The sequence below is a fragment of the Mercurialis annua genome, linkage group LG1-X (genome assembly GCF_937616625.2).
Source record: "Mercurialis annua linkage group LG1-X, ddMerAnnu1.2, whole genome shotgun sequence".
NCBI lineage: Eukaryota > Viridiplantae > Streptophyta > Magnoliopsida > Malpighiales > Euphorbiaceae > Mercurialis > Mercurialis annua.
Window position 1 is genome coordinate 50,783,621 of NC_065570.1, and position 12,266 is coordinate 50,795,886.

At 31.6% G+C, this 12,266-nt stretch overlaps 1 protein-coding gene across 1 annotated transcript; it reads right to left on the minus strand.

Annotated features, from left to right (window-relative positions):
* Window positions 1–1,281: 1,281 nt before the first annotated feature.
* Window positions 1,282–11,259, minus strand: LOC126659928 (V-type proton ATPase subunit a1). Its single transcript, XM_050353263.2, has 18 exons — window positions 10,891–11,259; window positions 10,747–10,791; window positions 9,661–9,783; window positions 9,361–9,468; window positions 8,129–8,242; window positions 7,801–7,974; window positions 7,475–7,612; window positions 7,251–7,358; window positions 7,055–7,162; window positions 6,779–6,927; window positions 6,070–6,223; window positions 5,481–5,641; window positions 4,682–4,888; window positions 4,408–4,591; window positions 4,227–4,310; window positions 3,635–3,828; window positions 3,486–3,545; window positions 1,282–1,969 (listed from the first exon to the last, which is right to left on the minus strand). Exons 1-18 carry the CDS (start codon window positions 11,050–11,052, stop codon window positions 1,765–1,767), a joined length of 2,478 nt encoding a protein of 825 aa, XP_050209220.1. The 5' UTR covers window positions 11,053–11,259; the 3' UTR covers window positions 1,282–1,764.
* Between the last annotated feature and the right edge of the window lie 1,007 nt (window positions 11,260–12,266).

Consider the following 12,266-nt stretch of genomic DNA (forward strand, 5'->3'; position numbering starts at 1 on the left):
ATTTTCAAAATTGGAGTGTATTCCCTAATTTTCTCTTATAACTAATGGTTGAAAAACACCAAAAACATGTTTTCTCACTTTTCCTTTATTAAAATTAACTTTTAGAAAACACAATTTTTTAATTGATATTTCTATCTAACAAGTTCAAAAAATACTAAAAATATTTAATTTAAAAATTTAACAACGAGAATCAATATTTATTCAATCTTAATATTAATGAATTTTTTTAATCATTAATAAACACTTGCATGTAGAAATGAGCACAGTTTATAACTCTATAGTTCACAGTTCGAGAAACACTTGAACCGGCCCTAAACCGACTCTTGAATTGTTTCGGACCGTTTTTAAACCGGTAAATTCCGGCTGCACCCGATTCGAAAAATTAAAAAATACATTAAAATAAATTTAATATAATTAATTATATTAGCAATGAATTATATAAACATATTTAGTATATAATTTAAAATTTATATTTTTTAAAATACACCAACCGACATTTTTGGTTCCAACTTTTTTTTTTGAACCGGCCTAAAATCTCTTAGTTCATTTTTGGACCGGTTTTTAAACATAATTAATGATCCAACCATATTATTTTCGAATAAAGTCATACACATTCATCATGATATAAAAAAAGTTCTTTAAGACATATTTTCTCCTCATATTTAAATTAAGTATTTATTTTAAATTAAATATTAAATAATTAAAACTCGAATTTCAATTCTTTTTAATTTTTTCTGAGGTTAAACAACATTCATGAAAAATAAAAATACAAAAATCTCGTTAAAAAGATGTAGTATGTTGTTTAATTTTAGAAAATAGAAAATAGAAAACAATAAAAAAATTAGATAAGCAAATAAAATTTTGATTTTCTAGTTTTCTATTTGGAAAACAAAAAACTGAAAAATAGAGAAAATGAGAAGAAAAATGAAAACAGAAAATAGAAAATGTTTTCTACAACTAAACATGACCTAAGATTTCAATAAATTCTTGTGCCTACTTGCTTTTTAATTAATTTACTTCTTTATTCTTTAATTAGAAACATTTTTACTAGTAATATTTTTAAATTTTTAAATATATACACAAATAATTGAATTGAAACAAACTCGTTTCTGTATTATTCTACAACTTCTAAATAAAACTTGATCAAACTTACATCAACTTTGAACTTCAAAATTTGAAAAGTCAGGATGGACTCGAGTTTGATAATATTTCAACTCGACTCCATTACACACCCCTACTTAGAGTCATCAACATAAGTAAAAAAAATACAGAGGAGACAGATTGAACAGTGAAAGCCATTAATTTCTCTCTGATGTAAGTGAAGAGGTATACAAAAATTTGCAACAGTATTGCGAATTACTCAAAACTTAAACTTAAAACTTAAACAGAAGGCTCCAATAACTACAAAATCCATAACTTCTGTTGTATAGTTTCACGTTTCTATTTCTATCCAGAAAGTAATAAAAAGGTACATGGCGTATTTAAATTTTACCTCCCTCTTTACAAATAATTTTCACTAATCCTCTTTATAATCTATTGGCCTTTCGTGGCTGTAACCAAACCTTATATATATACCATAAACCCAAAGAATTATGAGTCGGCATTTCACATTTCTATGTTAAACCCGTGCAGCAGCTCTAATGTCGGGGGCGAAAAAGGCACTAACGTCTGCCGGTTCAATCCTTTTTGTTGCAAATGGTTCTCTCAGCAAAAATCTCTGGCGCCTCGTATGCAAAACCAAAATCGAAAATATGTGCAGGCTGACTAATTGTCGTCATCGTTTATCAAAGAAAATGAGAAAGGTTTGAACTTGTAGCCATCGCCGTGGTAGAATTTATTTTGGAATTCTACCCAGTGAAGTCTTAAGGCGTGTAGGAATGCACTAAGTGTCTCCATCATGAGTAGAATGAAGGCTGTGGCGAAAGCAAATACTACGAGTCCCACTAACCGGACAGCAAGAATGTCATACCTGTAATAATAATTAGTCGGATAATGAACATATTAATGCTCTGCTAAACTAGATGCAACAAAATATTTTAGAAGTGCTTTTTTATTTTCAATCTGATAATGAAAGCATAGATTTCAGGCGCGAGATTAGCGAAGATGCAAAGAGGTTCTAGAGCATGTGGTGCAAGGCAAACACACGCCTTACCGAAACAAGGCGTAAAATCATGAAAATAAAAAACTGAACTGTCCTGCTAACAAACTCATAAAAAGCTATGACTAAAAATAATAGTAATACTCAAAACACACAAGTCAACATGCGCGCGCGCACACACAGCTTAACAATCTTCTAAAAAACTTGTCAAGGCATCATCAAGACAAAATATGATTTTTTTTTCCTTCATTATTATCATTGAGTTTATATTGATCACTTCCAAGTTCCTCTTCTAATATTCTCTATTATTTTCTTCAAAATCATTTCATTCAATATTTTTGGAGGGATGCTATTTTTTAAGTTTGAAAAGCCCACCTTACACTTAGGGGCCGTTTGGTTCGCCAAAAAAAGGGGGAATGGGAATGGGAATGATTCTCATTTTTTGTGTTTGTTTTGTCAAATTACACTAGGGAATGGGAATGTGATTATCCCTTCTTGGGAATCACCCATTCCCCCCTTACCCCATGGGAATGAACTTTTGGGAATGGGAATCAAAATTTAACAAAATATTTTAATGATAAATAATAAATATATAATTATTAAAAAAATTACTTTTAAATTTTAAAAAATATACTTAAAATAAAAAAAATATTTTTTAATATTTTTTATAAAAAATATTTTAATTTAACTAATTTTTTTGTTTTTTTAAAAATAATTTATTTTAAAAAAATAATTTATTTTAAAAAAATAATTTATTTTATATAAAAAATATTTCAAAAAATAAAAAAAATATTTTTAATAAATAATAAATAATATTTTTATTAAACTTTATCCATTCCCATTCCTACACTTTGAACCAAACAAAAAATGAAAACAATCATTCCCATTCCCATTCCTTCCCATTTCGATTCTCATTCCCAACCTTAAACCAAACGGCCCCTTATTTCTTTTAGTTTCTAATGCTACAACTTGTTTTGGTTCAATTCTAGTCTTTAATCCATTTCATTTGCAAATAAACTCGTTTCAGAATTCATTTGGATTAAACAAGAGATTCTTTGAGCCAATTATTGACAGGCGCCACTATATTGTACCTTTGTGCCTAGACACATGCCTAATAGCGACTGCTTAATAAGTTTTAAGGCACACAGGCTCGCCCCTCCGGTATTGATAACAATCCGCCCGAATTGGTTCATCACATGAATGAAGAATTTAGATTATCCTTTCTATTTACGAATACTTGTCTTTGGTAAAGACCATATAGAATAATATGTAATTATGTATAGAACTAGCAACTGCAATTAAAAGAACAAGAGGATAATGTTTCAAGACATAGTATGAAGAGGCAGAAAATAGCATGCCATTCATATTGAGAAAGAAAATTACTTACCCCCAAGCAAGGAGAAGGACTTTCTCATAGAAAACAGTTGACAGTTCCGAGTGTGCCAAGCTGCAATAGAAATCATATATTTAAATTACAAAACTATGAAAGACGAGATAAATAAAACAGAATTAAGAACAAAGACTTCATGGCTGCACCTCAAAGCCCAGAGTCGAAGGTATGATGCTGTATTTGAAACTGCACCAAGCACAAATTCAATGGAGTGTATCATTTGGTGTACAAACACCTCACTGAAATTAAAATCATCATGCTGCGGTCGAGCAGAACCAGGCTCCATATCAAGATCCATCTCAGAGGTGCCAAGAAGCCCATAGGTTCGACCTTGAAATCTCTATATTGTATCACCAAGAAAAATTAGTAAATAAATATTTAAAAAAGTTTCCATAAATATGTACTCCGTTTTTATTTTAGTTATTGATACAAGGCCTATCATGAAAATAGCAAGCGTATCCCATGCAGGAACTCGAGGGTAAAAAACATTTCAACATTTCAATCAAACGTAAATCTTCATATATAAGAACAAGAAGTTACATCCTTAATGCCTTTTTAAACGCCAATAGCGAATGGATCTTAATTAACATTGCAAGTAAACCAATATCATCTGTAATCCTTTTTTTTTGTGCGCATGTATACATCACTTCATTAACTTTTGTTGTATAAATCTATTCGAGACTCAAGTAAGACTCAAAAATTTGAAAAAAGGCAAAAGATGAAAAAAAAAAAAATTACCTCAGTATTAAGCTTCTTCAAAATAAAAGGTTTAGGAAACAGCATCCACGGAACTGCAACTATAGCCAACAGTAACAACATGATCTGCCAGATTCAAGAATAAATTCACTAAAATGAAGACTAGCAACATATGTGTTGTGCACGTAGCTGGAAAAAACGGATAGGATAACCATACTCATACCTGCAATGGTCTCTGTCCCCAAAACAACTGGTTTTCACCAAGCTCATCAGTAGGACTCAAAAACATATAAATCATCACATGGTAAAGGTCCGCCTGTGAGCCAGAGCACCATTTGATGATAATGAGTAGCGAAAGGTACCCAAAAAGGGAGTTGAGGAAGATTATTTGTGGCACAAATTGATACCTAAAACCAAAGGCGAAAAAAGTTTCATCGACTATATCCTCTTTAAATGTAACAAAGCAACTGAGAAAGAAAGAAAGAAAACAAGCAAACCTTATATCTATTGAGCTTCGGAAAAAACGTGCATTAAAGTAACTTAAAAGAATTCCTAAATTCATCTGCACAACACCAAATAATATTGACATCTTCATCTTGAGAGAGTTCAGAAAGGGCAGTTCTGAACGACTTCCACGCCAACTGGGATCCACACCAAAAGGGTATGCATCTTGGTATTTGATTAAACCAACAGTATGTGCATCGCTGATGAAAAGATGCAAGGAAAAAGTATCAGACCGAAGTAAACAAAAGACCATAATTATCATGATAAAATCCACAGCTACAGCCCTCAGGGAAATGGAACAAGAGTGATAAAAACTGAATGTAAAAAAAGTGGTGCATGAGAACCCAACATTAGTAAAACTGTTGTTTCAGTAAACTGCATTAAAATATCCAATTATATTAGGAATTCCATTGCAACTTCATCCATAATTTTCTTTGCATAATTTGGCTTGTTAAGGACCAAATTGACTTTATGTATAATACATTGTCACTTTGACACGTTATACATTCATTTTGTTTTCTATTCCCTTTTTTTCCAAATGATAAACATGCATCTTCTAAAAACACTTCTATCATCTGAAAAAATGTAATAGATAAATTACATATCTATACATTAGACGCCTCAGAAAGATTTAGCATTAATTAAAACATAAAGATATATTTACAACCATATTCCCATAATTATGAAACCCTAGACAAGGTATCAACAAATAGAAGATCATTATCATGCATATGAGTTGAACTTCAATAAAGTTTCTAGCCAACATGGCATGTAGATGTAAAATACATGTACCTGCACGTGGTGTCTCGGCATTTGTAAGCAGACCCACCAAATATGTGAAAAGGAACAGAAAAGAACTCATTGTAAATCAGCCCACAGTAAATTGAAAACAATGCCATTAAAAGGAGTACATAGCGGCCGCCAAAAAACATCTCCATGAAGCTTCCAAGTTTCTGGAAGGAGTTAAACATTCAATTTAGTGCTAGTGCCAACGTCAAAATGGGAAAATCCAAAAGAATAAAATAATGTATCAGGATCAACTCAGATAATAAACTGCAAATAGCATAGATAAATTGGAAATTAATAATATGATCATGAAGTGAAGTGAAGCCATGCATGCTCAAATATTACCTAAACATTACTCATATTACATGTGATGCAGTTAGAACATCTTTTCATAAAAATTGTTTAATTCACCTTGGAGAACTAAATTTCAGCACAACATTTGACCAAATATTAAATGACATGAAAAGGACCAAATCATTTTGAAGAACTTTTAGGTCACTATAAAAAGTACTTTTATTTTAAATTACTGGAAACTGACTCTTGGAAAATAGCACTTTTCAGAAACCTTTTAATGCATAAATAAAAACAATCATACCTGAGAACTGAGCTTACTTTCACGAGCGATAAGGACTAAAGCTCCAATCAGCAAGCATATTCCATGACCCCAATCCCCAAACATTACCGCAAAAAGAAATGGAAAGGTAATAACAGCATAGACAGCAGGATTTGCTTCTTGATATCTAGCAACACTGCCAATCGATTCTTGAATTAGTTCCATAGGCAGCTTAATGAATGGATGGTGAATATAAATAAAACACAACTTCATACAGCTAACTAGAAACTCCTGAAACTAAAAAAGAATCCATTTAAATCAAAAATATGTAACATCAACTACAAGACAGAGTATGAAGAACATGATAGAAATGGCGATATCATGCAGCATTTGTGGTTTATGACCCTGCAACTGTTCACTAATATCACACTTGTTAGCAAGAAATATCAGACATAACCCTCACTTTTGATTTATAATCTGATCAATAACTATTACTGATAGTGGTACCCAGGAAGCCAGGTAACAAAATGAGCTGTCCTGCAGCCATCTATGTTTGTGACAATTAACCTCTCATTGTTGATGCATCAGAATAAGATGTATTAAACCCGGTGCATAAAATGTTTCACATGGAAGATCACCTTCGGTTACAGAAATAAAAAGAGCTCTTTTAAAAAAAAAAAAAATATAACGAAAGAAGTAATAACATGTAAGACAACATGAAGCCATGATAGAATGACATTAGAGAACTGACCCATATGCATCGACAATTTCCTGAAATGCATTCGTAAAACGGTTTGTTCTAAAGCATGTAGGAGGTGACTCCAGAGCTTCCATCACATGAAATATTATGCCCACTTGTGAACTGCTATCAAATGTTGCACGACGTAGTGCATCCTGAATCTGTTCAATCATAGCACGTCTTCCCTTGAGATATACAAGCTCACAAGTGTCTTAACAAAATAACTGAAAGTAGAGTTAAGCAATCATCATAACTCCACATACAATCAAAAGAACATATACACTGTACCTGAGTTTTTGCAAAGATGGGGCACCAGCCCTCTCCAACAAGATATTTTTTGGTGACATCAAAATTAAGCATGTTCAATGTATCATATACAGCTTTCTCACTACGAACCTTCAGAAGAGACAAGCAGCATGTAAATAGGGAGCCACAAATCATTCATTAAGAAAACAAAAGAAGTACAAATTACAGGACTTAGTACCAATTTCATCCATTTTGTTAGATAGAACCCAATAGAAGTAAGGGCTTTGTTTCGATGGCGATTTCCAGCATCCAAAGTGGCCTCCAATTCAGAAAGATGTGACAAAACCTAAAATAAACAGCAAAAAGACATGTCATAAATGAGTTGAGGGCACACTAATTACATATGTTCTGACTAAAAGAGATTCCCTCTCGCACCACATGAAAACATCACACAGCACTTACTTCTCTGGTTATTTGTCTCTGTTTAGTTATATCTTCAGGGACAGGATAGCAATTAGCCCCAAACGCTTCACATATTTTAAATATTTTCACTCTTGTCTGCTCCCCTGAAAAGAAAATGACAAACACAGTCTTTTCAACCTGCAAAGGTAAAACATGAGGAATCAGACTGTTGCACAAATTCAATTACTAGTTCATACACTTAACAAAGCATGCGGCTAAAACTAGAGTACACTAAAGAATATGAAGTCAAATGAAATTGACAGCTCCAGAGAAACAAATCAGAAAATAAAACATGAGGGAACATATAGAACGAAAAGAAAAAAAACCATTTCGGCGGACACAGGATCCATAATCTCTTCATCGATAGATGCATGATTGAAAAGCATATTTCCCCTTGTAGCACGAAATAGCATTCTCTCAAAACTCAGAGCTTTGTGTCTAGGTATAATACCACTGATAAATCTCAAACCAGATTGGTTTGATGGCGCGGAACTCAGTTCCTGTAAAATAACAAGAATATCATGAATGTGGGAACAGAAATACGATGGTTGAAACTTATAAAATATATCTAATGAAATATGTATTCAATGCACATTGTTAAGCAGAAAGATGTATATAATTTCACACAAATAATTAATACATCATGGAAAAGACCTGTTCAAGTAATGAAGCTGTGTCACTGTAACCATTGTTTGAATACACATTTTCATTTAGTTCTCTGTCCTCTCCAACTGCATGACTATTGCTTGACACAAGAAAGCCAACTGCCTGGAATTTCGCCACAAAGATAGATAGAAGAAATCAGGAAAAAATTATGCATTACGACCTCCACTACAAAGATAGTATTCAAAGATTAATTAAAAAGAAATAAAAATAACAGCAATAAAATGCTTGGAAAATTACTAAATTCATTCTCTAAGAAACAATTATTAACGAGGTCATACAAGGGAAGAACAAAAATTATAAATACATATCCTGTAATTTCTGATAAAAAAATTACTATTTAACATTTTTCATCTTTCTCTTATGTTAGAGATAATGATAACTATGGTTGGACCCACATCCGATAGGGCAAGCTTTTAGGTGAACTGATTATTTGATATTGTAGCAAAGCTTCTGTGAATCGAAATGTCTAGAGTTTGATCCTCGGCAACCCCCATTTGATTAATTAAATGCATAAGGTAAAGTGGGTCTATGCTTGTTCACGCTTCAAGTCAATTCGCGTGCGGGGTGTGTTAGAGATAATAATAATAAGTAATAATTATTGTTGGAGCCCCACCTAACAATTTGAATTTTAGACAGCATATAAGAAGGTCCATCTAACATAATTTCCAACTTCCAGTACTACAATAAAAGCCTACCTAGGAATCAACTTCATTAAAACAATCAAATAGCTTGATAGTTAATGCAGAACTCAAAAAAGAGAGAGCAATTGAAAAAGCAATCAATTAGTCTATTAGTTACTTAATGGATTGGAATTCACAGGACCATGCAGAGTGAATCAAAATGTAAAAATGAGAAGTGTCACACTATAAAATAATTACACATTCAACTCAACTAAGATCATCAATGTGGCTTTAACTAAATATAGTGTTACACTACACTGCTGTTTATTAGTTTCTTCCGCGGTTAACTTATTTATTAATGAAATTTAATGGACTAGCCACAAGCCTCTAGCTTGGTGACATGTCAATTCATCACATAAGGTATCATCCATGCCAATAAAAGAACCAAGTAACTATTAGTGTAAACAAGATACCAGTGAAGACACTCGTGAAAAAGAAAAGTGGAGGATCCAATGGAAACATGAATAAAATAAAAAACTTATGATGTAACATATCCTGAGCCAACAAGTGCTCATAATTAAATGAGAGCAAAAATATTACCTTTTGCAATACCATTTTAAACTCTAAAAGCTCATTGTATGATCGTTGAAGTTTCTCAGAGTTAGAGTTCATCTCAAGTAGCTCATGTTCATGTTCAGCAAGTCGAATCTGACAGAATGTGAAGTTAAAAACAGAATGAATTTTATTAGAACAAAGTTATCATAATCCTATCTGAAGTAAATATTGATTAGTGCCTCCTGTAAATTCTACTAATGATTACTGGCATCACATAATAGAAAGCAAAAAAAATAAAATGAAATTCCAGGTGTCACCAAACAAGGCACTGGTATGTAAATGTACCTCTAATTCCTCCAGTTCAAGATCTGGTTCCACAGCAGGAAGTGTCGAAGATGATAAACCAGCTTTAGTGATTTGATCTTTGAAAAACAGAAGCTTCCTTGACATCTCTCCGCATCGTTTTACCTATGGAAAGATCCCTCAAACATTAAAAAAAACAAACAAAAAGTAATCCGCTGTTGCAACTTAAATTTACTCAAACTCTAAAGTGAAATACAAATTAAAAATCATAAAAAATATGGCAGTCGGTTAATGTAGTTTAAGTCGTGAAGAAGAGTAAAACTTCAATTATTCGTGATTTTGTTCAAAAGCAACTTGGTCCAGTTTTCACTATCTAAACCTCCGGGTACTTTAAGTTCTTATACAAATGAAATTGTTTTGACATGGTCCTGACCCTGTTAACACAAAGAAAATAGGCAGTTTGCTAACAAAACAATATTTTAGACTGGATGTCAGGGTTCAAGTTAATCCACATTTCTTCAAGTGCTTACATCTACAACCAACGCCTCTATCCTGACAGACTCTAAATGATCACTCAAATGAAGCGAGTGGAATTTAGTAAAAAGAAAACGGATCAAGGAAAAAGGATGTGTAAACTTTTGTAGAATAAATAGTTTAAATCAGAAAAATGCATGCCACTTTCGGCACAATTTCATTTTTGTCAAAATGCATTGGTCTTTCTAAGTTGAATAAATTGAATTCCTGCAACTACAGGCTTTCCAATCATGAGAATTGAGTAAATAGAAGACAAATGAATCAAATTCTTGTAGATTTTGTAGATTGTACAAAGGATACCGAAAACATTTCGTTAGTTCTAGAGTTCTACAGGCAAAAAAAATATAATGCGGCGCACCGGAAGCACTTCATCGATCAACCCGTATTTAACTAACTATAAGCATAATATAATTGCTAGATTACATGGATTTTAACAGACTAAAACAAATTAACCACCCTACATAAGCTACAATTTGCTCATAACTTGATATTTAAATTGCCAGAAACACCAAATTGGCGTGCACAAAGCATTGCTACAAGATAACAGATTCTAATTTAAAGAGCATTAAAATTTAAAAAGAGAAAAATAATTACCTGATTAACAAACGTCCGTTGAAAAGGACTTTTATCAGCATTTAACTGCCAATTCAAAAAAAAAATCATGCTTAACTAACATTATCCTCATAATTAACGCAAAATGAATAAAACAGAGACTCGGATCTAACTCGGAAAACTCACATCGCGAAATTGGAGAAGGCCGAGTTCACCGAGATAAGAGATGGCTCGGTGAGCGGACTCGGCGGGAATGATGAGTTGCACGAAACTCATTTTTTCGGAACGCATCAGATCCATCGCCGGAATAGTATCGAAAAACTTGTCAAATTTCTCCATGAAACCCATATTTTGTTAATGAACCAGAGAAAGTGGTTTCTTCCGTGGATCTCAATATGGTAGTGATGGAATACGCATGATAAATATTTGTGTGAAATGTTAAATTTTTTTAATTCGTTATTTTGACTTTATGAAACTTTTATGACCCAGATCTGTTTTGTTTTCTATTGTTTTTTTAATTTCTGCATCTAGTGCAGTAAAAGTTCAAGAGAAAATAATGGTTTCTTTTCTTTTTTTTTAGTATTTCCTTTCTAAATGGCCAACTTCCACGATCGTGAAAATCCGGTTACATTCTCTTTTTTTTTAAAAAAAAATATCATATAGTCACAAAATATAGCGTATACTTTATAATTTTAAAAAAGAATTTAATTTTAACAATAACAGACATTAATTTTGAAATTTTTACAATTCCAAAAATAAAACAATTTTCTACTAATGTGGGTGTGATAATAATTTATTTCCAACGTCACATTTGCTTTTTATTTATTAAAAAAATTGTTCAATATTTCGAATACAAAGAAATGGTAATTTATAAGTTAAATTGTCAAAATTGAAATTAGTATTAAAATTATAGAACACATTAAAATTATAATTTTAAATAATTTGCGCCATTTTAATTTGATATTATAATTAATTGTGAAGTACTAATTTAGATAAATTCAGTTTTTATTTTTTTGATGAAAAGATATATCCATTTAAGGTTGATCAAAACCAAAATAAAGGATTGAATTGAATAATTTAACTTAACAAAATTAATCCATTATAAAATTAAGGCTATATCATTTTTTAATTTAATCACAAAAATTGTATGTAAAAAGCTTCAATTTTTCTCAATTCGATACATAAGGTCATAATATGATGACGTGACCGTCAAAAATGATGTCCACCTAAGCAAAAATCACACCAATGAATGAGTGTCACGTCAGCATATGCATTAAATTAAAAAATAAAACTTCTTTCATGTAATTGAGACTTTTAAAGTTCGTGATTAATTTGAAAAAACCGGTATAGTTTATGAATTTAAAAAAAAAATAACATTACCCCTAAAATTAATATGATTCTACAAATAAGAATTGATCCAAAATCAAATGCATTCAAATCATAAAATTTTGGCCTAATATTTTAAAAAACTTTGATCTTTTATTCCCTTTTCAGTAATATCCTGACGTTGAAAATCAGTTAATTTTATCCTATTTTGCATTTTTTTTTCATTTCAATTGTAT